The sequence below is a fragment of the Sipha flava genome, unplaced genomic scaffold (assembly GCF_003268045.1).
Source record: "Sipha flava isolate LNK unplaced genomic scaffold, YSA_version1 206_pilon_pilon, whole genome shotgun sequence".
NCBI classification, from domain to species: Eukaryota; Metazoa; Arthropoda; class Insecta; order Hemiptera; family Aphididae; genus Sipha; species Sipha flava.
This window is the reverse complement of record NW_020272810.1, coordinates 304,525-330,662: the sequence shown is the minus strand read 5'-3', so window position 1 is coordinate 330,662 and position 26,138 is coordinate 304,525. Positions and strand designations below refer to the sequence as shown.

Genomic DNA, 26,138 nt, shown 5'->3' with positions numbered 1-26,138 from the left:
AATTGGAATTAGTCGAATATGCATTAGAGCAATTAGATCGCTGATGATGAATTTTATTTTCTATAAATTCATCTGTATAGGCGCCAAAGATATCATTTTTTCGATCACATTTGTGGTGATCATCATAAACAGTTTGACGTTTACATCTGATAATTTCATTCGGAAAAACTGTTGTACTCGAGATTGCCGCCTAGAAATAAATACGGCTTATTTTATTATAAATCTATACAAAATTATTAAGCTTTAAATAATGTAGACAAAAATTGTTGATAATGAATACATCAGTATTGAACACCAAATTTATTTCGAAGAAAATTAAATAATATTAACTACGAAAATATTGAAGAATGATCCGCACATGGGCTGCATATACCATAAACATCACGCACGCAAGTATTATTTATTGCAGACACGTACACGAGGGGGTGTTTTGGGCATTCAAACACCCTCCCCCAAAATATTTTGTTTTTTGTATGGTTATTTACTTATTCAATTATAATGTTAGTTGTTTTAATATAATTTAATAGACACGTATAATACTACATTGTAAACGTAAAAAACCATCTATAGCAAAATAAAAATTAATAACTAACAAATTAACATTTTAATATAATTTAAAAAAAAATAAAAATGAAAATACTTAAAAAAGGATTAATAAATAAAATAAAAGTATACCTATTGACGTGGGTACAAAATAATTATATAATGTTCACAGACAGGAAATATCTAAGCTAACATGACGGGACAATTACCATGGTTAGGAAAATTTAAATAATGACGTATTAATATTATATTAACGACATTATATGGTAACGAGAAATATGATTTTATTATAAGATCATGGGTATATGATGTTACTTATACATTTCCAACTTCAAGTAAATGGCATTTAAAATTTCAACATTCTAAGTTGCGGTATTATCCTTGATTGACGTACTCAGCAAGTAAGGACGAAGTTTAATGTGGAATTTGCGTTTCATTTTCCAAAATAAATGCAAGTAAAGGAGATCATGAAAGTCTAAAAACTTTTTTACGGACTTCGTTCGCCATTGGAATAAAAACCCTTGAAAAATTTAAAAAAAAACCAAATAAAATAATACCACAAAGACGCTATGCAACCCAATTATCAACTGATTTTTGAAAACAAAAGAAACGATGTGATCAGTAAAATAATCAGTGACCAGGGTAGAAGACAACAGCAGTTAGAGAATAAAAAATAACCAACTCCTATCATTAGATCAAATTTACCGTGTGACAGACAAAGACTTGCAATAAGAGGTAACTATGATTATGGTTCACTAGCAATGAACGTTTCCAAAGACGATATATAACGAGAATTTCGTATATTTATTAAAAAAAAAGTTCTACACTTCTATACCGATTTCCAAAAACACCCTCCAACATTTTTTTCTGCATACGTCCTTGATTGATTGACTGAGTTCCAATATTGATGTTTAAAAGATATTTTATCAGCATGACCGATATTTTTAATACTATTTGCATACTAAACATATAAATGCTAGTTTGAGGTGCGGAACAGAATGTGATTTCTTGCTTATGAAAACCATAACCGGAATGGCTAACGTACCGGCGATGATACACACCGCTGTGGGTATTACCATTTTTACATATTATTATGTCAAATACACTGAACGTTATAACTGATAACTTAGGATTACAAAAGTTATTAGCTAAAATAAAAATTGCCTTTCTGTAATATAAAAAACCTTGTATTACATATTTTATATCATAAATAACAACGAAAAGTAAAACAAAACAAAAATAACAAGATACCTAAAAGTAGTATTCCACATAATCTGAATCCACATAATTTCAAAACAAAACTTGTGTTTATTTCGTATATGACATAGTAAATTACCACTAGCTGCAAACGACATCAAGCAATAAATATCAATCATAAAGTTTTACATAGTATGCGTCCTATAATGTATAGTTAAGTTGGAGTTTTGTGCAAATGATCTACCACAAACAACACACGCGTAAGGTTTTTCGCCAGTATGCGTTCTGTAATGTCTTGTCAAAGTGCATTTCAGAGAAAACGATCTATCACATAAATCACACGCAAATGGTTTTTCACCAGAATGCGTTCTGTGATGAACAGTCAAATTCATTTTATGTGGAAACGATCTGTTACAAACATCGCATACATAAGGTTTTTCACCGATATGCGTTTTATAATGTACAGCTAATTGACTGCTTGACACAAAGCATTTTCCACAAACATCACACACGTAAGGTTTATCACCGGTATGGGTTCTATTATGTATAGTCAAACTACATTTATTTGTAAACGATTTATCACATACATCACACGCAAATGGTTTTTCATGTTCATCATAAACGGTTTGATTTTTGAATCTGTTAATTTCATTCGGAAAAACTATGCTATCCGAAAATGCCGCCTAGAAATAAATTAAACAATGTAGACATATATTGTTGAATATGAATACATAAGTATTGATCACCAAATTTATTTTGAATAAAAATAAAATTTCATTATAAACTATGAGAATATTGAAGAATGGTCATAAGCTTGTACCACAAACATTACGCACGTGCGTATTACGGATTGAATGAGTTAATAACATTCACCCAAATACAATTAAGAGCAAATAGTACACTGATGACCACTTATATGATTTATAGTTCTTGAATGGTTACTAAAGATTAATTTTTTTACAGTATACATGTGATAAAAATTAAAATATCGTTTTTCACTATTATTTCATGATTTAGATAAAATGTGGTTTTATATACTTCACAATACAGTTGAGTAAAAACACTAAGTATTACTCTATGTATAGAAATAAAAATAATTTATAATACATATATCCTACACTATTGCATTTATAGCTTATAGTAAATGGTTATTGATTTATTAATTTTAATATCTATGGGTAAATAATCAAAAGTGCCATTAGAATACGCATAACTTAAAAAAAATAATAAACCACGATATAAAATATTTTTTCATTATGTGTCCCCACAGTTATAATGAATTAAACGAAGAAATAATTTTTTACTTACAATATATACTTCTTGATTTATTTCTTTAACAACAAAGGATTCATTTTCATTTTCGGTTTGATCCTAAAATAAAAATTAAATCAAATATTAATTAATCATCTTTGTTATTCAATTTAAACATACAAACCTTCTTAATTTCTTTTTTTTTCTTTTTATTTTTCTTTTTCTTTTTTTTTTCTTTTGCCCTGGATACAGAAAATTAATAAATTTTATCCAACAGTGTTAGGACTATATTTAGGAGTATCTAAGAATATTTATTAAGAAACATGATAATTAACATTATTCGATGCTAAGAGTATTAGTCATAGCCATTGAATAAAAAAATAAAAAACAAAAGAACTGCCCAATTGCGATCTAAACTAACACTAATATAATATCCTAAATGCGGTTCATATATAACAGAGCGAAAATTCTGTTTTTCAAGATATTGCAAATTTAAATGATACCATCAACTATGATACTTAATATTAAATATATCATATATGGATTGTAAATCATTTTTATTCTTTTAATAAACGGATTTTAAATTTTATAATTTTCAGACCATTCAATAATTATGAACCAATATGTTACTCGAATATCTGCAAAAATATAAGACAATTTAAGACCGTTTAGAATTTAAATTGAATTAACACAAAGCATGAGAAAGGTTTTTTGAAATTATTATAGAAATTGTACGGTATAAAGGGATATGACCAACAAATAATAAATTGTGATATAACAGAATGATCATTCTTGAAACACTTAATAAATTACTTTAGATTTAAATCCTTACAATGATATAAAATCTTCATCATCTTCTGCTGTTTTTGAAGTATTACTTAATGTACCAATCTCTGAAAATTAATTAATTAAATCAATAAAAATGTAATTAAACATGTAACTAAAAGATATCATTTATAAAAAATGTATTGTTCGATTTCATACAAAGGTTAATCAGTTGAAGAGAATTTACGTGAAGTAGATAAACTCACACAAGCTCATCCATACATAATACTCGTTTATATTTAATATAAATTTAAAGAAAATTTGCAGAAGTACATACTTTTATTTTTAACATGAACTTCTTTTTTATGATCATTCAAAGTCTCAAGGTGTTCAAAAGACATCCTGCAGTAATTGCATTCATATTTTCCACTGATGTGCATGTCATCGTCATGGAGAACAGTAGCTTCAATTTCATTACTTTCATTATAGGTGGATATTTGTTTTCGTTTTTTTTTTTTAGGTGATGTCATTACAGATTTATCTTCCTAAAAAAGTCAGAAATAATTAACTTAGTAAATTTTATATTTGTACTTGTAAAAATTATGTATAGAGCATTTTCATATCATAATTGGTTGAGATCAGCTACCATTCACCTATTCTATCCTATAATCCATGAGATTTGTGCGCAAACTTTTTTGATCAACGGCTTTCAAATGAATTTATATCGATGAATCTACCCTTCCTATCATCATGATATAAGTACAGGGTGGGGCACTAAAATGGTTAAAACTATGGCACTAAAACGATTTCCAAAGATAAATTTTCTCATTAGTTATTAAAATAAAAATTCTCTCTAAATATTATTAGTTGTAAGACATCATGCCATTTAGTAAACATGGAACAGTGGAGTGATGAACAACGTGCTTATGCGATAAAATCATTATACAAAAATAATGACAGTTACGTGGTTGCGCAGCGTTCATTTCGTCTTCAATTCAATCTTAAACGCCATGATTCGGCACCATCGGCAAGGCTATTTAAATATGGATAACCAACTTTGAAGACACGGGTTTAGCATTAAAAAATATATGCCCGTAAAAAAAAGCATTCATAAACATCACTGCTGTTAAGACCGCTCTCATAAGGAGTCCGAACAAAACATATGTTTTTTTTAAAACTTGTTCAGTAGAAGTCTAGGTCGGATTTTACACAGCGACGTGTTTTTTTTCGTACAGGCTTCTTTTTTAATGTTGAACCCGACTCTTAAAAGTTGGTTACCCATATTTGAATAGCCATGCCGATAGTACTGAATCATGGCGTTCAAGATTAAAATGGATACGAACAAATGAACGCTGTGCAGCTACGCAACTGTTATTATTTTTATAAAACAATTTTATCGCATAAGCACTTTGTTCAGCACTCCACTGTTCCATGTTTACTAAATGGCATGTTGTCTTGCAACTAATAATATTCAGAGAGAATTTTTACTTTAATTGCTACTGAGAAAATATATCTTTGAAAATCGACCGTTTCAGTGCCCCACCCTGTATAAAGTATATACTAGCTTAATATATACAAAAACTTTATTTATATGAATTAATATGAATCGTAAATATTAAATAATTCAAGCATTTCTTAAATTTAATACAGAACATAAAAAAATTACAAAATTTCAATTTTATAAAATAGTAAACTTAATATATAGGTACATTTTGTGTTAAATTATTTGCGACCCCCAAGCTGTGGACTTCTAATTTATAATTCTGACTTATTTGAACAGTTAATTCTGTGTATGAAGTGTATTCATCATAGTCGTTAGGGGGTATGCAACTGCATACCCTAAACATGGAGTATTTTTTCTAAAAATACATAAAATAAATAAAAATCATAATATTTTTGGTCTCTTTATGTATATTAAGTGATTTTTTATTACCTTATGATTTTTATTTTCTTTTTATATTCAATTCTAGAAAAATGAATTTATTTTTGAATTACAAACTTTATATAATAAGGATTTAATATGTTAAGGAAATTAAGAATTACTTCAAGAGAGATTAAATAACTTTCAAACGCAGAGCAAACCCAGAAGATATTATTGGTGATATTAAAAACTCAACTAAACAATAATAATAATAATAACAATAATTGTTTTATAATCAATTATAATTATGATTTAAGTAAAAAGTATATTTACATGAATTAAATCGTAAATCTTACGTAATTTAAATATTTCTTAAATTTAATCCAGAACATAAAAAGTATTAAAAAATTTAAGTTTTATACAATATTAAACATAATACATAAATTTTTCATGTGGTGTTTAATTATTGTATAGAGCATTTTAATATCATAATTGGACTTTAAAAACAGTTATCATTCACTTATTTTCATGCATGACATTTTAAGATTCATTATCATCTGAATAGTAAATCCTACATATTAAGTGCCGTAACATATCCATGCGATATCTGAACTATGAACTTAGTATTTTTTTATATTAACTGTACCTAATGAAATATTTTATGAAAATTTCATTCATTTTTGTTAAAAAAAAGATGAATAACAAATTTATTTCTTAAAATAGATAAATATTTAGTTATAAAAAATTTGATGTCATCTATTCGAACAATAAAAATAAAAATAAAAATTTATAACGTTTAAAATTCCACAAGTTAACAGTACATATATTTTTAAATATTCATTAATTACTGACATTTTTAAAAACATAATATACCTATAATACCTTATTATTTAACAACTAAGGTGAAGAGAAAATCAATGTATTAATATAATATATTAAATATTAGTAAATACTCTTTAATTATTATATAACATTTATTAAAATCAACAAACCTTTTTAGCTTCTTTCCTTTTTTTTTTATTTTCTTTGAGTATTTTTTTTAACCTACAAATGAAAATACTATTTAATGACAACAAATATTTAATAATAAAGTAAAACATTAAATTGTTGTGCGACTTTCACTAATTAAAAGATACTTCAATAATAATAATAATTTATCCCTTTCACGACGAACACACACATTTGTGTAGGTTAGCGTGTGTCTAATTAAAAACGAATATAAAATCATACAATTTTAAAAAACCAACCACACATTTGTGTAGGTTCGTTAATACCAATTACTAAAATCAATTAATCAGGCAGGACTAAAGATAGTATAGATTTATATACACAATTGTATGTGCTAGTTGTAAAACATATTAAAACATATTAAAACAAAAATTAAGGCTTGTCGTGAAAGGGTTATATCAGCGGTTCCCGAAGTATGACACATGCCTCCCTTAGAAGACGTAAACAAAGTTTGGGAACTGCTAGTTTAAATAACTATAAAACAAAAAAAGTTATAAAAACAAATATATACTTACAATTTCAACTCTTTATCATTTTCAGAATAGTTTACAGTACCTAAAATTTTAAAATTTATTTTAGTTGAATTGATATAAAAACATACCGAAAAACAAAATACAAATTTTAGTAATATATTTATAAATAATTCAAATTTTGGATAATGATTATTAATTATTGTACATTTGAACATTATAAATTACTCGAGTATGTAAAGATAAATTTCAGGGTTAAGAAAACTGATGATCAAGATCATTAAAGTTTTAAGTGAAATCCACAAAAAGCCACAAAGCAATAAAAACTATCTAATTATATACCTTTATCCACAATATGTGACTTAGTCATATGTTTATTTAAAGCAGAAATACATGAAAATGACAATTTGCAGACATTGCATTCATAGATTTGATCAATGCTCTTCTCGTCCGCAACATCAGTAATTTCAGTTTCTAAATCTTCATTTTTAAGAAAATCGCATGAGGATTGTTGTTGATATTTTTTTGATTTTTTAGGTGATATTATATTTAATACATCAACCACCTAAAAATAAATACCAATTTAAATTATAAATCAACAAAAAGTCACTAATATGCATTTAGTATAGTACAAAACGCTAGAGTAAAAAATGTACATAAAAATCTGTACAAATTAAATTTTTTTTCTATCTAACATGCCAAACGATATATTATGTTGTTTTAAATAGAAATAACAAAAAAAAAATTATGAATCCATATAAATTATGAGTAGTGACATGATACATATACTTAAAAAATTATTAATAAAAATGAAATAAATATGTTTCAAACCTAAAAACATAACAAGAACAAATAACTTGTTATAATTTAGTAAACTTGTGAACTAATTTAATACAATTTTGATAAGAATACACTTCTAATTCAATAATATATTTTGAAATTTATATTTGAACCAACAAACAATATTTAGTTCACATATACAAAAATGTTAAGACACATACCTTAATTTTTCTTTTTTCTTTCTTCTTCAATTTCTTTACTTGTATTTTAAATCTAGAACAAAAATGAATTTAATTCTTGTTTATCATGCAATAACTTATATAATTAAGTGCGAACAAAATACTATTAAGGTAACTATTTATTAACTGAATATACTTTATGTAAATAGATTATTACAGTTAAGTATTGTAAAATTGAATATGTGAAAAAAACAAACGAATATCCGCAAATAAAGTTTGTAAAATTGTTCGATATAGCATAATTTTAAATAATTACTTACAACTTTTTTTCATAATCTTCTGAACTATTTGCAAATTTAGTTTTAGTAACTGATGAATCTATATAAAATACATGCAATAAAACAATACTTGAAAATATAATTTAATCTTAGGAAAGTTATAGTTTTATAATTATTTAAGATAAAATATTTAATTTATATTGTGAATATACGCTTACCTTTGTTTGTTTGATGAACCAAATTATCATGTTCTCGTAAATCAAAAAGATAATCAAAGGACTTTTCACAGATATAACACAAATAGTCATCATTATCGTATGTTTTCTCTACTTGAAAATCATACTTAAGATTGGCATCATAAGTAGTTTTTTTTTTTTCCTTGTTTACGTCTTTTGACAAAAATCTATTTTTCTGTAATACAACCATCAAAACAATATTTATATCATAAATAATCAAATGATTTGTAAAATAGTAAAGGAGAATAATAATAAGTTAATCAATATTTTCCGTAACCCAATAAAATGAGCTAGATGTAAATTGTACGCGAGTATATAACAAAGTTAATTCATTTTACTAGAGTACTATACATAATACAATATATATATAATATAAATTCAGTTTTATTTATTAAGTGTATTTCGTAATAAAATTTGTTATTTGTATTTTTTAAAAAAAATTACATATCTAAAAATAATTCTACTTACATTAATTTTTTTTTTAATTTTAGTATTTTATTTACATACATACATAATACATAACATATTTCAAAAGTAATGGAAAATGTAATTAATAAAATAGTTTTAATTTTTACTACACAAACATACCTCATTATTAAATTTTTTCTTCTTTTTCTTAATTTTTTTAAACCTATAAATAAAAATAAACAATAAATATAGTTTACATTGAATTTGCATATTATATAAATTAAAAAAATAATGAAAATACTAATTTAAAATATATATGAGAATTCAGATTCAATACAAATAAGCTAAGTAATAATTAAGTTTCATGACTCATGGCATTTGCACAAGCATTTATTTTTTTAATACAAGTCAATGTATAATTTAATTTCACATAAATATATGAATCAAATGAAATGTTTTAAATAAATTATAAAATGTTAACTTTATATTATCACACTTACTCAAGTAAATTCTTCTCAGAGTTCTCTTCATTTTTTGAAGTACAATTCATAGTAGTAACCAGATCTAGAAATTGAAAGTTATCATTGATTATATTGCATTACTTTTTTCAAGTATTGTAGAATACTGTAAAATATTGTAGAATCTAGTTTTTCAGTTATAGAATCTGATTTTAGAAAACGGTCTTAATTTTTACATTCTCAACCCGTCGTACGTCGCATACGGTACTTTTGGAAATCGTACTGAGGTGTGTTTACAAAGAGACCGCATACGGACGAATGGGATACGAACGCCACCGCACGAAGAATCGCTACACCGTTTACGCAAACGGGTAAATATTTACACCACGGTTATTATTTATAGTTTTAATATCAGTGATTTTATATTTGTTTTTATTGTTTGCGATAGTTATTTATTCTGTTATTTCTATTTATTCTTTAAATAACATGATGGGATTTTATTTTGGTCTATTTTTATAAAAGATAATAATGCTTTTTCGTTAAATATGATGATGTCTAAACATATAATTTATTTCAGTTATGATCAGTGGTGTATTGGACATTATAAGGGGGTTACGGAGTAGACCCAATACGTTATTTTTATCCATGGCATATAGCTTATGAGAAATTGATGATACGCGACGTGCATGTCCCCAGCCCCCTCATCAAAGATATTCTAGAAAATTATTTTGCCGATAATTTGTTCATTTGTTTGAATTTGTTTGATAAATATCAGAATTTGTTCGACAATAGTTTTTATACAATACCAAACTTTTATGAAAACTCGCCGCCGCCGAAGTACTTCTAAGTTGGAATCACAGATAATATATATAGAATAAACACTTTATGGTTAAAATATACCATAAATTATAATCAAATATCTCTCTACCGTCAACTCGATAATATATATTTAAAATTAGATCCAAATGTATTATCAAATAACATTACAAATCACTAATTGTTACTATTGTAACTGCTCTTGAACTATTATTCGTTTGTCATATTATGAAACAATAATTTTTACATTGCCGGAGACTTAAAATTAATACTATTATACACTATAGCGGTGTAGTAATCCCATAGGTATTACAAGCACGTCGACTGTAAGCATAGTAATTCTATCCGGGTTACAAAACCTTTGGGTAGTGCGAGCACGTCGAAGGTAATACCTTATAGACTAACCGAGGCCATGGAGACCTCGGCACCCATGAGTCTCTTTTCCTGTTTCCTTATGGTATTTCCTTTTCCTTATTGTCGACCTTACAGAAGCACGTAAACGTAGGAGTAACACTAGTATATATACGGATACGTTTGTATACTAGGAGAGAACTAACTTGTGTCTTCGCCTCAACACGTAGTCTATGTTTCACTCCTTGCGGCTGAACCGTAGATTACCTTAGTACTTAGTTAGTTTTCATTGTACTTGTTTAATTCATTTAATAAAAGTCTTACGTTCATTTAACGTTCGTGTATTTTGTCTCAACCTCTGACGTTTTCCATCTACCAATCAACAACGAGGTCTCCGTCATTAAATAATCGTACGAGCTCAACCCTATCAAGTCGAGGCTCGCTACAGCGGTCTGTAGGTTAATTTTCCCAAAACATTTTGGAGGAGCTTCAAGGAATTTTAGGGAGCTTCAGCCCCTCCAAGCCCCCCCTAGTTACGCCTATGCTCCCTGTACATTATATTCACGCATCGCTACTGATTACAGTGGCGTAGCCAGGATTTTTAAATGAGGGGGGGCTAACCACTTTTTTGGATAAGTAAGGTAAGAGAGGATGTGAGAATTCACCCTTTACCTCCCCCACCATCTACCACCAAGTTTCTAAACTTAATTCAAGCATTTTAATATAGTTTTAAAAATATTTATTAATGTATAATTTATAATAATAATAATAATTTTGGTTTTAATGTTCAGTCCCTTGCTCCACTCTGACAGCTGCATCCTCTTAGGCGAGTTTCTGGCAAATTCAGTTATTATTTCACTTTCATCGAATTGCTCTTTTTTTATTTATAAAAGCCATAGCTAACCCATTCAGTCTGTTTTCCGATATAGTGCTTCTTAAAAAAAATTTTAAGCGATTAAGTGCTGAAAACGTTCTTTCCGAAGTGAAAGAGGTAACTGGTACGTGGCGAATAATTGTAAAAGTATTTTAATGTTAGGTCGAAGATTGGTGCGATGAGAGAGTGAATCAAGAGCAGAATTCGGTTTTGGAATAGTATTTTGACTCTATTGTTGCCTCCATATGAACAGGTCAGCTCTGATTGTAGATGAAGTATCATCATGGAGATCTTGGACATATATTTTAGCAGCTTTTATAATATTTTTATCGTCATACATATTTAAATTGGCCGGAATAAGTCCTTCAAGTGGCATAACATCAATAAGCCTTTGATTAAAACGAGCATCCATTGATTCTATTAAATAGTCAAGATACATTATACATATAAACACGGCTCATGGGGGGGGCTATAGCCCCCTTAACCCCCCCTCCTTGGCTACGCCACTAACTGATTACAAACGATTATTAATAGTATCAGTGCATTTTTTAACCAGTTAACTAGGCGACACAAATGTCGCCCAGTGATTATATTCAGTTGATAGTATTTTGAAAGGTTGGGCGAAATTATGCGAAGAGAACGTGAAATATCATCATATATATCGCACTATCATCATACTGTGGTATTATACGTTGACTGCTTTGAGTTTTAAAATTTTTTTGTCGCCCAGTGAAAATCCTTAAAAAATGCACTGAATAGTATGGTTTATAGTTTATGATATGTATAATACATACAGACAATATTTCTACATTTTAAATTAATAAATTGACCAATATTATACATTATCTACCAAAATTATGATATGCGTTGTATAAAACGTGAAAATGAAAGAACAACACTCTTTTATATTATTCATAAAGTGTGAGATAGATTATAGTACAGGTATAAAAAATTGTCAAATTCAAACAAAACGATGATAAAAAATAAAAAAATAAATATTCAAAAAGGGGGGGCTGGGAACACGGGAAATCAAGTTTTCGCTTATAACGGGAGTAGGGGTAAAGTGAGGGGTTTTAAAATTTCAATCAAATGTCAAACAAAATAATAGTAAAAAAAAAATGAAACATTCAAATTATTTAGACTTGTGGGGTTGTAGACATATATCCCCAGTCAACTCATAGTTTTTGGTATTGTATAAAAACTATTGTCGAACAAATTCTGATATTTATCAAACAAATTTAAACAAATCACAAACAAATTATCAGCAAAATAATTTTCTAGAACATCTTTGGTGAGGGAGCGGAGGACATGTACGTTGATACGCGGGTATATGGCCGTATCTATTGTATAGCTTGAAATTTGATAAATATAAATAATACAACTTGTGGTTATATGCATAGGGGGAGGGAGCTTAGACCCCCCTAAATATTTTAATAGCCCCCCAAAATCGAAACTTTATTAGAAACGTTATTCGTTGTTTTTATAATTATCTGTTCGATTTTTTGAAAATCGGAAAATAAGAAATAATTAAAAAGTATTTACAATATCATTAGCAATACCAATTACATAGTTTCGCTACTTGCAAAAGAAGTTTCAGTGCAATAAAAAAAATAAAAACTTGGCTAAGGATATCGTTGGTTCAAGATAGGTTCAGCGATCTTTCAATACTATATATTAAAAAGATTTATCGAAAAATATAAAAAACGATGATATTTTGAATATCTTTGCTGATACAAATATATATTTATCATTAAAATAAAATATTAATTATTTTTAAATATACGTTATTAAGTGTTTTTTTAATACAATTTAAACATATCTATATTTTTAATAGTAATAAGTTTTACTTATGCATTGCAAGAGGGTGTGGGGGTGAAGCCCCTGCGGGTTATTTTACATTGAATTATTATAGCCCCCCTCCCCCAAAAAAATTCAACCAAATGTCCGCCTATGGTTATATGTATTACGTGATTTGATATCGCATATATTATTATTATTTTTCTTTTTTTAATGGAAAATTCAAATTTGTTATCATTGAACATCAAGTTTTTGTTATCAAACAGTCACAACTAAGGATGTGTAGTTCATGAATGAGTTTTTTTGATTTCTACCATACGATAGTTACTACATGAAATAAGGCGTATATCCTTGATTTATTTTAGCAATACATCACTGGTTATCATAACACTTATTTACGACTCAATATAATCAGTGGCGTATTTTCAATTTTTTCTGGGGGGGGGGTCCACAGTTTATACATAATTAATATAAACTATATATTATATTGTAATAGTTACGTTCTTATGCAGTTTTTGGAGGAAGTTGAACTAAATATATAATGTAATAATCGTATAGTCTTATGTAATATTATATATATATATATATATTGTATTTAGCATTATATATTATAAAGTATTGTTATAAAATAAATTCTAGTAGTTTTGATTTTTTAGCCAACTCCTGTATCACTTCATCAACAGTAATTTCAACTTCCTTGTGAATGTTTAGCATAGCCAATTCTGCAAACATGTAAGAATTTTAGTTTATTTTTTAATTTTTGGAAAGGTTCTGAGGGGGTCCAGTACCCCCCTGTAAATACGCCACTGAATATAATTGTATATGATATGCATAATATATAACATATCTATGGTAGTGTACAGTGTGATTCTACAGCACACAGATTAATAACTAATTATTTAATGACCTAACTAACTAAAATAGTGCAACCAAAAATAATTAAATCATGATGAAATATAATATTATGAAAATGCAATAAAAGATTTGTTTAACATATTTTTTTAAATTTTTACTCATTATTATAATTATTATTCACCGATATAATAATATTATAACAATATAATTATAACCTAATATAATTAGGTACCTTACTGTACATTTATTTTAAACATATTATTATTTACCAATAATGCTATTAAAATAAAAATTTTAAATAATGAAAAACTTGGTAAAAATAGGTCTTATTCAAATACATAGGTAATTTGGGAGTTTGAAATTTTGAAAACTGAAGTTCAATCCACCCTGTAAGAAGTCTTCCCAAATTCAATGAAAAAAAAATTATTACAATCGTGTCACTTAATGAGGTGTGAAAATGTTTCCAGTAAGGCATGTTTTTGAGCAAAAAAGAGGTCGGGTACAGGCCTCTTAAGAAAAAAAAATGATAACCTCTAGAATAAATTAACTTCACATAAACCATAAAAATAAGTAAATATACTCTAAATAACAATTAATTTCAAATATGTCTAATATGCATTTTTCCTAAAAAAATGGCAAATATCCAAAAATATACAATTAAAATGTTTATTTTTTATTTCATTAAATTATAAAATAAATTCATATCTTACTCAAATTATTCTACAGTCATTACTAAAGAATATGTAAATGCAACAAATCCTGACCATTACACATGACTAATATTTTGATGTTTACATTTCAACATTTATACACAAAACCAAATTTGATATTTTTCCAAGAAACTAAGTATCAGTTTTGGTTTTAATGACTTCAAATAATATTCAATCAATGATCTATTTTTATTTTTAGGGAATAGCAGAATAATTCTTCTAATAATTAATTGCAATTATTGCAAAATGGAATAATTATTAATTTTATATAAATATTTAAAAAATAGATAGTTTCTCAAATATTTAAGAAATTTGAATAAATATAATAAGCACTGAGCAAATAAGCATACCATTATTTACTGAATGACATTTAGTACCATATACATTTTCTCTGCTAAATGTTTGCCCAATATAATTTTTCTTCTTTATCTTTTTCTTCTTCTTCCTCTTCTTTTTTACTCTACAAATAATTGATACTATTAATTATATCAAAACAACAATGTAAATGTAAACATTGTCAACTGCCGAAATTAAAAAATTAACAAAAAAAAAAATTAAAATATATCCATTGTTGAACTTAAGGATTTAAGGGTAGGGCTTCAAGGCAGTTACTGAAAAAGGGACAATTTAAAAACAAATTAATAAAAACTGCATTTATTTTTATATACTCAACGAACTATAAGAAAAAATGATTATACATATATCATTATCATAATAAAAAAAAAAATATGTTAATGTATTAAAATTTAATATAAAATAACACATTTATGAAAAAAAATGTACAAGTTTTAATAATATAATTTACTTGACATAATTTTAAATGACAAAATTAAATTGTTTTATGACAAACTTTTTTTTCTGCAAAAGAATGTATAACTTCACTGTTGTCGACTGATAGTATTATTTCTAATTCAATGTACAACATGAAGTGAATTAAGTCTATAATCTAGTCTATTGGATCTACAATAATTTTAATTACTTTATACATCCATAACAATATAGTGTAACATAATATTAATATCCAAGTTACTACCTACCTCATAATAATATTCTTAAAAGCCTATTTCTATCTAACCCTAAAAATAAGTAATATTCTACACACAAAATATTCTCTTTGTTGATCCATTTTGTGTGAATTTTTTTTTGTACTTAGCCAGAGACCTGGGCACCGAGAAGGAAAAAATCCCTAAGTAGCTGCCTAGTTTGTCTAGGTGGAAATTCTTTACTGAATATATCAATATCGTTAATTTTATTAGGCTGAAGATTCAAATTGACATTCTAAAATTTATAATTGGTAAAATTTGCCAAAAATAAATAATAGCTGAATACCTCAATTGGCATCATTATTCAAAATTGATTATTGTATACATTTTAAATAAGTTTTAATATTCAGCTTGGCTTGAAAAGGTAAAAATGTAATTAAAATAATGATAGATTTATTGTATAATAATTCTATAAAAAAAAAAAAACTCAATTCAAATTTATAAGCATTATAATAAGTCATTAAAGTAATATGATACAGTGAACACATTTACGTATAAAAACAATAGCATTAAGTTGAGTTAATTTTTTTTAAATGTGTCGCGTCCCGCGTAGTCACACGGTAAAACACATCACAAGGAGGTTCCCATGTACATCAAAAACCACAACTATGGATAAGTTAGATTATTGTGTTCACGTGGTTATTACACTAGAGATTACAATAAGGAATTAGAATATCGAAATCACAAGTGAAAGGGTTCACATAAACGTTTTTCTGGGAAATTGAAATAAAATAGTTTATCGGAATGATGTGGTGACCACATCCTGGGCATTTGCATCAATAATTATGTCACGGTCTGGAGATAACGCACACACACTCACAATTTATAGGAAATTATCTTATTTTATTATCTTATTCATTTACACACACACATTTGGGATTTTACACACACACATACAATATCACATATAAAAAGGATCCGAAAACAAGGGCAAATCAGACGAGTCTTGTCTATGCTGCACTGAGCACCTTCACGACAATGTATGTTATGGTCTGGACTTAGAAATATTTCCAATTATTTTATAAGTTACAATTGTTAGGACTTAAATAATTTCTATCACTAGAATATTTACAGAATTTTGTAGTTTGGATAATTTTATAAGTTAAATAAATTTAATTATTTTAAAAAGAAGTCTTAATTATTCCTGACTACACTTCCACTCAAGCGTTGACTGAGACGTTGTAACTGAATTAACGGATCAAACGGTTGGCACGTAACAAATGTTTAAATTTATGTGAATAAAAAGGAAAACTATAAGTATTATAATAGGTTTTATTTAAAAAAAAAAAACATTGTGTTACTATATTTTTTACTTTCTTGGTTAATTTAACTTAAGTAATATTTAATCTACAAAATTTAAAATAGATCTAAGCATTTTAAAACAAATACTACTGAGAATCAAAAAAGCTCCTGTGTAATTTGGACAAGCCCATATATTAATTGTATTATAAATATATATATACTCACAATAAACCATCAATTTCAATATTTTCTGAATTATTTAAAGTTAAAGTAGCAGCAGCAACATCTAAAATTTAAAATTATTTTAGTTATAAAATTATAGTTATTTTATTTATTTAGTTTAAATGCAAATAAGCTATAAATTAAAAATGTTTAAGATGAAATCAGCTCATTTTTTATTGTCTTTGTCAATCTAACATGCACCATAACTAGGGCACTATAGAAGCAAGTATAATTGTCCACCATTTTGCGACAAATGATTACCAATTATTACTATCAAAACATACAGAATACAGATATAATAAATACATTTTCGTTAATAAAACTAAAAAATCTATATGATTTACACTGACACATTTTATTTTATTTACATTACATTACATTTACAAACTAATTAAGTTTGATATATATATATATATATATAGTTTTTAAACCCTATCATGAATATAATTTGAATAATATATCACCAAAGATGTGTGGTTGTACAGCAGTAAACTATTCCAATACACATAGTGAAGGTTTTCATCTTTTTCGGTTTCCAAGAGACCCTAAAAGACAAAAAACTTGGTTACAAAATTGTCACCGCGACAAATGGCAGCCTACAAATTCATCTGAGTTGTGTAAAGTTAAGCATTAGATTAAACTTAAGAAGCCTTATTCATAATGTATATATACAATTTAGTCATGTTAATATTTTTTGTCGTTTTCTTTAGAACATAGTTATTATTTATTATTTTATATTTATTGCATTTTCCAATAGATCCATTTCGAAAAAGATCAATTCGAACAACACCGTCTGGATGGTGTAAAAAAACTAAAACCAAATGCTTTACTAACATTATTTGATATACCAAATGCACCTCTCTTGTTGGAAATCAAAAAAAAAATTTTGTATAAGGTATATAAATATAAAATAATAAATAATAACTATGTTCTAAAGAAAACAACAAAAAATATTAACATGACTAAATTGTATAAATACCATATGAATAAGACTTCTTAAGTTTAATTTAATACTTACTTCACACAACCCAGATGAATTTTTAGGCTGCCATTTGTCACAGTGACAATTTTGTAACTAAGTTTTTCGTCTTTTAGGGTCTTTTGGAAACTGAAAAAGACGAAAACCTTCACTACATGTAATGTAGCAGTTTACTGCTGTACAACCACCCATTTCTTGTAAAATTTTATAGTTTCACATACAATATATAAATTAAAATAATATAATAAGACATTAAGCTGAATGGGCTGAATCTGTTATCACTATGTGTCAATTGTTGCAAAATAGCAGACGATCATACCCATTTTTTACGGTGCCTTACCATAACAAAACACACCACATAAAACATAAATTATAGCACTTATATCAAATCTTACATACTCTTAAGAGAAAAATCACATATTGAATAATAGTAATTACTAAGGATCGGATTTATATGTATGTATTAAAAAAACCAAAATATGTAAATATATATGTAATAACACATCACTTTATATGTGATAAAAAAAAAAATATGGAATATAAAAAAAAAAATGAAAATTAAATTCAATAATTAGTATTATTTTGTTTATGTACTTTTGGAAACATAGGAAATTTTCTGTATTGAATTATTAATAAATCGTAAAGGGACAAATTGTCAAAATATGTAGAAAAAAGTTGAATTATTAAGAAATATGTAAAAATATGTACCTATGACAAAATATGTAAAAATATGTAAAATAAAATATAGTTAATGTAATTGGAAATTGCTTGAAACAAATTTATCACTTACCTAAATTAATTTATTAAGTCACAGTAAAAATGTGTAGTAACATATAAATCCGAGCCCTAGTAATTACATAATTAGACATAATCAAATTCAGATATTATATAAGGGACGTACATTTTTTGAATTTGACATATTTTTAGAAATATAGTGATTAAATATACATACCATTGTACACTGGACAATTCTTTGTCTGGTGTATATTTGAAACAGAACTACATTGGAACGGCTTTTCACAAATACCATGTGTGTCAATTTTTTCATGAAGTATATCATCTGTATCCACATAACTAACAGATGGATGTTTACATTTTTTTACTTTTTTTGGTAGAACAGTATCATTTGCCAAAGCAATTTCCTAAAAATCAAATATATTAAATATTAAACATTGATAAGTGTATAATTATTCAATTTGCTTTCATGATAATTAATAAAATTATAAAATAAATTCAGAAGCATAGCAATTAATATACCATACATTTTATTTCATTTTCTTGGTCACATAAATGTAAATTCAAATTTTAAAAATGCTCGCCTTCTATTTTGTTCATAAACTTTAACCAGTAGCATTATTTGGGGGGGGAGATCAGGGTGTACAACGGCAACACTAACCAAATAGTTTAAATAATTGGCCCACCATTGATACTTCTAAGTGTTGTTATAGTACACACATTACATTAGACCTCGTAAATATCTACTAATTAAAATGTAGTTATTAAAAGCAATGTTTTGTATGAAAAGTAATGTTTAATTTTGAAATTAAAGTGAATTCCTTTACACCTCATTTGCTTTTTTTCTCCAAATAGTAGTGAAATGACTTCAGTTATATGCTTATAAGGTTTCAATTGTTGAATTGTTGTTTGAAAATTAAAATGTAATTATAATTAGTATTATAATAGAGAAGGAATTAATATTAACATACATTTATACAACATAAAAATATACACATTTTTTTAACAGTCCTGGTTAAATGTTAAAATCAGCCTGCCTAAATCCTCGCACACCCGCAAAAAAAACTGAAATGTCGTGCCCTACTATAACACATACTATATACATTATATAAAATTCTGTAGTATAAAAATGTCTTACATAAAAAAAAATAGTTTATAGTTGTGTTGTATTTATTGTTCTGCAATGCTACTATTAAAATAAGTTTGTAAACATAAATATTTACATGTAACATACATTTTAAGTATCATTAAACCTTATAAAATTAGTTTTAATTTTTAGAATGCTCTTAAAAATTTACTGGTTTACTATAATACCTACTTATATTTGAATGTAACTACATACCTTACTAGGTTTTTTTTTTTTTTTTTTTTTCAATCTAAAAATAAAAAAAGATATTATTCAATATAAAAAACTTACCAATAATCTAAATAGTAAATATTTTAATGATATACATGTTAAAAATGCTTAGTTATATATATAGAACTGTATTCTGATGATTTACAGTTAATCAAAAAGAATATTTAAAAGCTTTTTTTACAAACTAAGCATTTCAGTTAAAATTGATTTTATACTCACAATAGTTTATTATTTTTGTTCCCTTTAAGATTTTTGAAAGTAGAAGTAACATTTTCAGCTCCTAAAAATTAAAAACCCATTTAAATTTATTTAATTTGTCAAATCAAGATCATCAGTAAATTCATATTAGAGTTCAATGAAAATAAAAATAATAATAAAAAATAGAAAAGTTAAACAGGAACTATTTCTTCATGAACTGAAGTAAATGTCTTGGTTTATTGATTAGTAACAGATCTGTAAAGTTTAACTACGGTAAAATTACTGTTTTTCAAAATATTATCTATAAGTACCAAACATTTTATAAACAGTAAACAAAAGTTGAAATAAAATTATAAAATTATTTAAATAAATAGTTAAAAAAAAAATATTTATGATAAAACATTTATAATTTTTTTTTGTTCTTACTTCTACAGATTTCTCGTTGTAAAATTTTAATCAATAAATCTGCTTCAGTAGTCATGTTAATTTTAAGTAACGAAAAGTTAAGAACAGCAAACTACTATGTTGTTTTTATGTTTAAAATTAATTGATAAACAAAATATATACAAGTAATACAACGAACGAGCGCATTTCACTAACCGTTTAATTGATATAGATAGTACTATCCATAATCAATGATTGTACTAAAAATATGGATATTTATAAAATTTAAAAAAAAAATAATGCAAGTACTATAAATAACATAAGTCATAATAATTACTTCTCGCTAGTGTGATAAATTATTCGAGGGAAAAACGAACGTATTCAACGATATGCGAATGCTCATAGAAACAATATTACAAAATTATCACAGACTATGAGCACATGATTTCGATTATAAACAGTTGATAAGAAATTAGCGGGTAAAGCTAATTCAAATATCCCATCCCGTTCTGAACCATTACTGAATTGTGTGACAACTTTGAGTCTCAGAGCCGTCCTGATGAATTACGAGGCCTTAAATGTCGAAAATGTCACTATCGCGATAGCAATAGCTGCAATAGCAGCGACGAAACCACGCTATTCATTTTTCGGGGAACTACAATATTAATTACAACCACCAAAAATAGAACGAAAGTGAATAATATAATATTATAAAATATTATAAATATTATAAAATACTATAAATAACATTTTATTGTGTTCCATTCAACAATTTTATATGAAAAAAAAAAAATTATATGTACAATTTTTTTTTGTTAATCAATTTAACTTTTTTTTATTGTATCTATGATCTATGAAAGCAAGGCCTGTCCAACTGTGGTGAGAGCGCGGGGCCCAAGACGAGGGCCCCGCTCGCCCTACCCTATAGACGGCCCTGTTGAGCCTACAACATAGAATAAATAAACTGAGATATAAAATATAAGATATACTATAGACTAAATATGTATATTTAATCCATGCCTACGGTTATTGAAATTTTTTATGTTCAGTGAATTTTTTTTTTTTTTTTTTTTTTTTTTATTTCGTGTTTTAATCGACGGCGCCACGGGAACAGCTTGCGCATTACTTCCGTGAATATGTTCAGTGAATTTAGAATAATTGTAAAAGTACCACGTAAGGAATTTCAACCCCCAAAAAAGATGTAAAGAAAAACGGTCAAAAAACCGTGAATATTTGTAAAAACAATTGATAACTAAGTGGAAAGAGATATCCCTAACTCATAAGCGATAACATTTATTTTCTCGGTCAATCCTTCATCTTTTTTTTTTCAAAATTTTCAGTTTTTTCTGAAATCGATAACATTTTTTTAATATACCACCAGTGCCGTAAAAATCATAGGTGCAGACGGTGCATAGCGCCGGAGCCCGTAGGGTCAAAGGGCCTATAGCAGATAGCCATCAATTTTTCTTTTTTAATTTGATTTAATTTGATTCATAATTATTGTATTATTATCTTGTATTTAATTTTATATAACAAAAAGTCCGGTCCGTTTTATTTGGAATTGTTTATCTAAATATTGAGAAAAATATTAAGCCTAGAGAGACATAAATAGATTACTTTTACATATATACTTTTATATCTTATTGCAAAATATATTTTTAAAATCAATAATCATATATTCATATTAGGTACATATTTTATCCATATTTGTAGTTTATTCTACAAGTATTTTTATTAATAAAACCTCCCAACATACAATTGTGATATTGTATACCTACTAAGTTGAAGCTTTACACAAAATTGGTTCAGTGAGAAAATTATCTATAGGTTCTTTGAAATTCAATACATCCAAAAATACTATCCGATCTAAGGAGTAAAAAATTCCCATAGTGTGAAATCAATCAGACATTTTTATGTAACTCAAGAAATAGGGACCCATGTACATTTGTCTGCACCTGGGTCTTTCACGCTCTAGTTACGGCACTGTATACCACCAGAACTTAACATAACAAAATCACAACACCAAATAATGGTAAACTAGTTAACGAACTGCACAAAATTAAACCACATAATACAATGAAACACGAGTGTACGATTAATGTAATACTATAAAATAAAACAATAAATACGAAATTTATACACAAACGAGTAAAGTTAATATTTTCATTATCTCACAATTACTAAAATTTATCAGAATCCGTTGAACAAAAAATCACAGATTACATAGAGAAAACCCATAACAGATAGTTTTTTATATTGACAAGAGTAGGAAATATCTAGAGACTTAAGAATTAAAATTTAAAAATTTTTGTGAATTTTTAATAATGAAAACTGTTATGGATTTTCAAGATTTTTGTCGAGTTTGGTCAATATTCAATGATCAAGCAATAATAAAATAATTTTTTAATTATTTTTAATTGTATTTTACTAACCAGAAATAAATTATGAGAGTATAGAGTATGATGAATTTAATTTTTAATTTTTAAGACTTTTTGTCAAATCAGAATAATTTTTACAACAATTTTACAAAAAAAAAAAAGCTAAAAAATATGGTCTTTTAAAATAGCTATAAAAAACTACTTCAAATAAGTCGAAATCTTGCGTAAATTATACCATCTATAGTGATCGGTGATATAAGCATTTAGTGAACATTTCAAAAACATTTCAAATTTATTATTTTTTGAATTGTGACAAAAAAATAAAATCGATTTAGACAATTTAGGTACCTAAATTTTACTGTTTTTTTATTTTACTTTTTATAAGTTTTTTTATAACTATTAAGAAAAATCTTGGGAATTTCCAAAATTATCCCTCCCCTCGCTCAAAGTACGAACTACATAACATTTTCAATCAGAAATTTCTAAAGATGTGATGATCGGACTATCGGTGTAATCCTTCTGATCGAAAACAATCAATGTTTATATTTAATTATATATAGGCATATACATTGATTTTAAAATATACTCTAAACATAGTAAATTCTTAAATCAATAGTATATACTAGACATAGGCGATACTAGACCCTCTTGGTAGTAGGGGACAGGAAATACTTTAAGTAAAATATTAACACTATTTTGTCTAAATCTTTAGACTAGCAATACTATAAAAAAAAGTATTCTATTGATAACTATTTTAACTTATTTCAAATAAGATTATTTTGTAAAATGAATAATACACTTACAAATACCTACATTTATATTATTTTATCTTATAAAATTTTATAATAATAACTTACCACAATTCACCTGTGTTGGTTTTCATAGGCGGACCCAGAGTGATACATTTGAGTGTGTCCTGTCATTTTTTGGTTATTTTTTCAAAATATGAAGGGGAAGCTATAAACACGTACGTGTAGACCGTGTTATGATTTAAATTCTAAAAATAAAGGCTTCGTTAATGATGTAAAATAACGATTGGTAAAATATACATGTAATTATTATTTCAGACTTATTCTGAACACTTGCAATATTACTTACAAAAACTAAAATTTAATTAATGTATATGCACATATATTCTCAATTGTAATTATTTAATTTTTTTATTCGCATTATTCACATTAAAGTGTACCAAGGCACACCCGGCACACCTCGTAGAGCAGCCTATGATGGTTCTTATATGAAAAATTCGTATAAAGTTTTTAATTTTTTACTTTGCTTTGTGTTCATCATTTTTATTATAATTAATATTATCCAAAAATCTCAAGAATACTAAATAAAATACATACTTCAAATCAAAGTATAAAATCATACAAAAAGTTTGTGATACAGATAATCAGTCTTGTAAAGAATACTTTTATTATGTATTCAGAATACGTATTTGGATAGTTTAAAAAAAATGTATTCAGAATATATAATCGAATATGTATAAAATGTATTCGAGTACCTATTCGAATACTTTTAAAATATTTTTTTTGCCAATTTATGTTAATTTTGGAATGTTTGGAAGTTCATGTTTGATGGTAAATTTTACTATATAACGTATAAAGTAAATGAACAAATAAATACTAAATATAACATATTTTATATCAGTTAATATTTAATATACCAAATATTCAAATATAATTATTATTAAATTGTGAATACCAATTGTATTAAAAAATGCACGTTTTCATTTAAATTCCCCTTGATTTTAATATTTTTATTAATAAAATATTAAAATACACCGCACATTATATTAAGTAAATACATACAGACTACAATACACCATAATTCGAATGTAATCTTTTATATACCTACCTAATTTAAAAATAATCATATTCATTATTAATTTATATTTCCACTAAAATGACTGAAGAGAAAAACTATTGTTCATAATTTATTATATACTGTATAAAATCTACGATTTAAAATTTAAAAATTGCAGTATTGTCCCAAGTTTGAAACAATTTTATAAGTTCAGATAAAAGTATTTTTATAGTAAATAAAAAATACAAAAAAAAGTATTCAGAATAAGTATTTGAATAATTTTTATGAAAAGTATTTAAAATAGTATTCGAATATAAAAAAGTATTCAAATACTTTTATTCGAATACTTTACAAGACTACAAATAATAATAATGTAATAATATTGGTTCATGTTTTGTCAATGATAAAATAAATTATAATAATATTGAAAATGTTGACGCAAAAAATCTTATCAGCATATTTACTTAAATGGCTCCCACGATTGGAGATAATAATATTATTACTTACAACCATGCAGACTCTAAATAAGCATGTAATATGAGGGGTTACCAACCAATATTTGAAATGTATAGAGAGAGTAAGAACTCGCAGGGGGGGCAGCCGTCTACCTTGTCCCTCCCGTAGTACCACCTATGATACTAGATTATAAATAAACCTTGAAAAATGGGTACCTAGATTTGTAAAAAAAAAAAAACCATCATCATGGTGAAACCAATAGTTTATTCGTTTCTATCACAATCTAAAGAAAAATTTACATGTATTTCATATTGTTACTATTTATGATTGATGTTGTACTAAATTGAGTACTATATAGTATTACAGTAGTACAAAACCGATGTTGATACCCGATACACTGAGAACGATCGTTTCACGATTCATTACACTAAAATTACAAGAATTCCGCCGGGTCCGGAATATCATGGAGGAAAAAATAAAATACGGTCCATGTAGCTTTCC

General features: G+C 26.3%; 1 protein-coding gene and 1 pseudogene across 2 annotated transcripts; both read right to left on the bottom strand.

Moving 5' to 3' along the window:
* LOC112682544 overlaps nt 1-14,004 on the bottom strand; it is a 14,479-nt pseudogene extending 475 nt beyond the window's left edge.
* A 3,198-nt stretch (nt 14,005-17,202) lies between these two features.
* On the bottom strand, nt 17,203-21,400 carry LOC112682535. Of its 2 annotated transcripts, XM_025553166.1 has the most exons (6): nt 21,335-21,385; nt 21,040-21,257; nt 20,635-20,695; nt 20,401-20,434; nt 19,276-19,465; nt 17,203-17,408 (listed from the first exon to the last, which is right to left on the bottom strand). In XM_025553166.1, the coding sequence occupies exons 2-6, from the start codon at nt 21,092-21,094 to the stop codon at nt 17,344-17,346; spliced, it is 405 nt and encodes a 134-aa protein (XP_025408951.1). In that variant the 5' UTR covers nt 21,095-21,257; nt 21,335-21,385; the 3' UTR covers nt 17,203-17,343. The 2 variants fall into 2 exon arrangements, with proteins under 2 accessions (XP_025408951.1, XP_025408952.1); XM_025553167.1 differs by lacking the exon at nt 17,203-17,408 and adding an exon at nt 17,787-17,889 and having other exon boundaries at nt 21,040-21,400.
* Nucleotides 21,401-26,138: the final 4,738 nt, after the last annotated feature.

Excerpts from the sequence above, each read along its gene's own strand:
- LOC112682535 (XM_025553166.1), bottom strand. The coding sequence starts at position 21,094 with ATGACTACTGAAGCAGATTTATTGATTAAAATTTTACAACGAGAAATC. Across the intron at positions 20,435-20,634 it reads AACAAAAATAATAAACTATT|ATTGAAAAAAAAAAAAAAAA; the intron begins GTGAGTATAAAA and ends TTTTATTTTTAG. Across the intron at positions 17,409-19,275 it reads GAATTGTCCAGTGTACAATG|ATGTTGCTGCTGCTACTTTA; the intron begins GTATGTATATTT and ends TTTAAATTTTAG.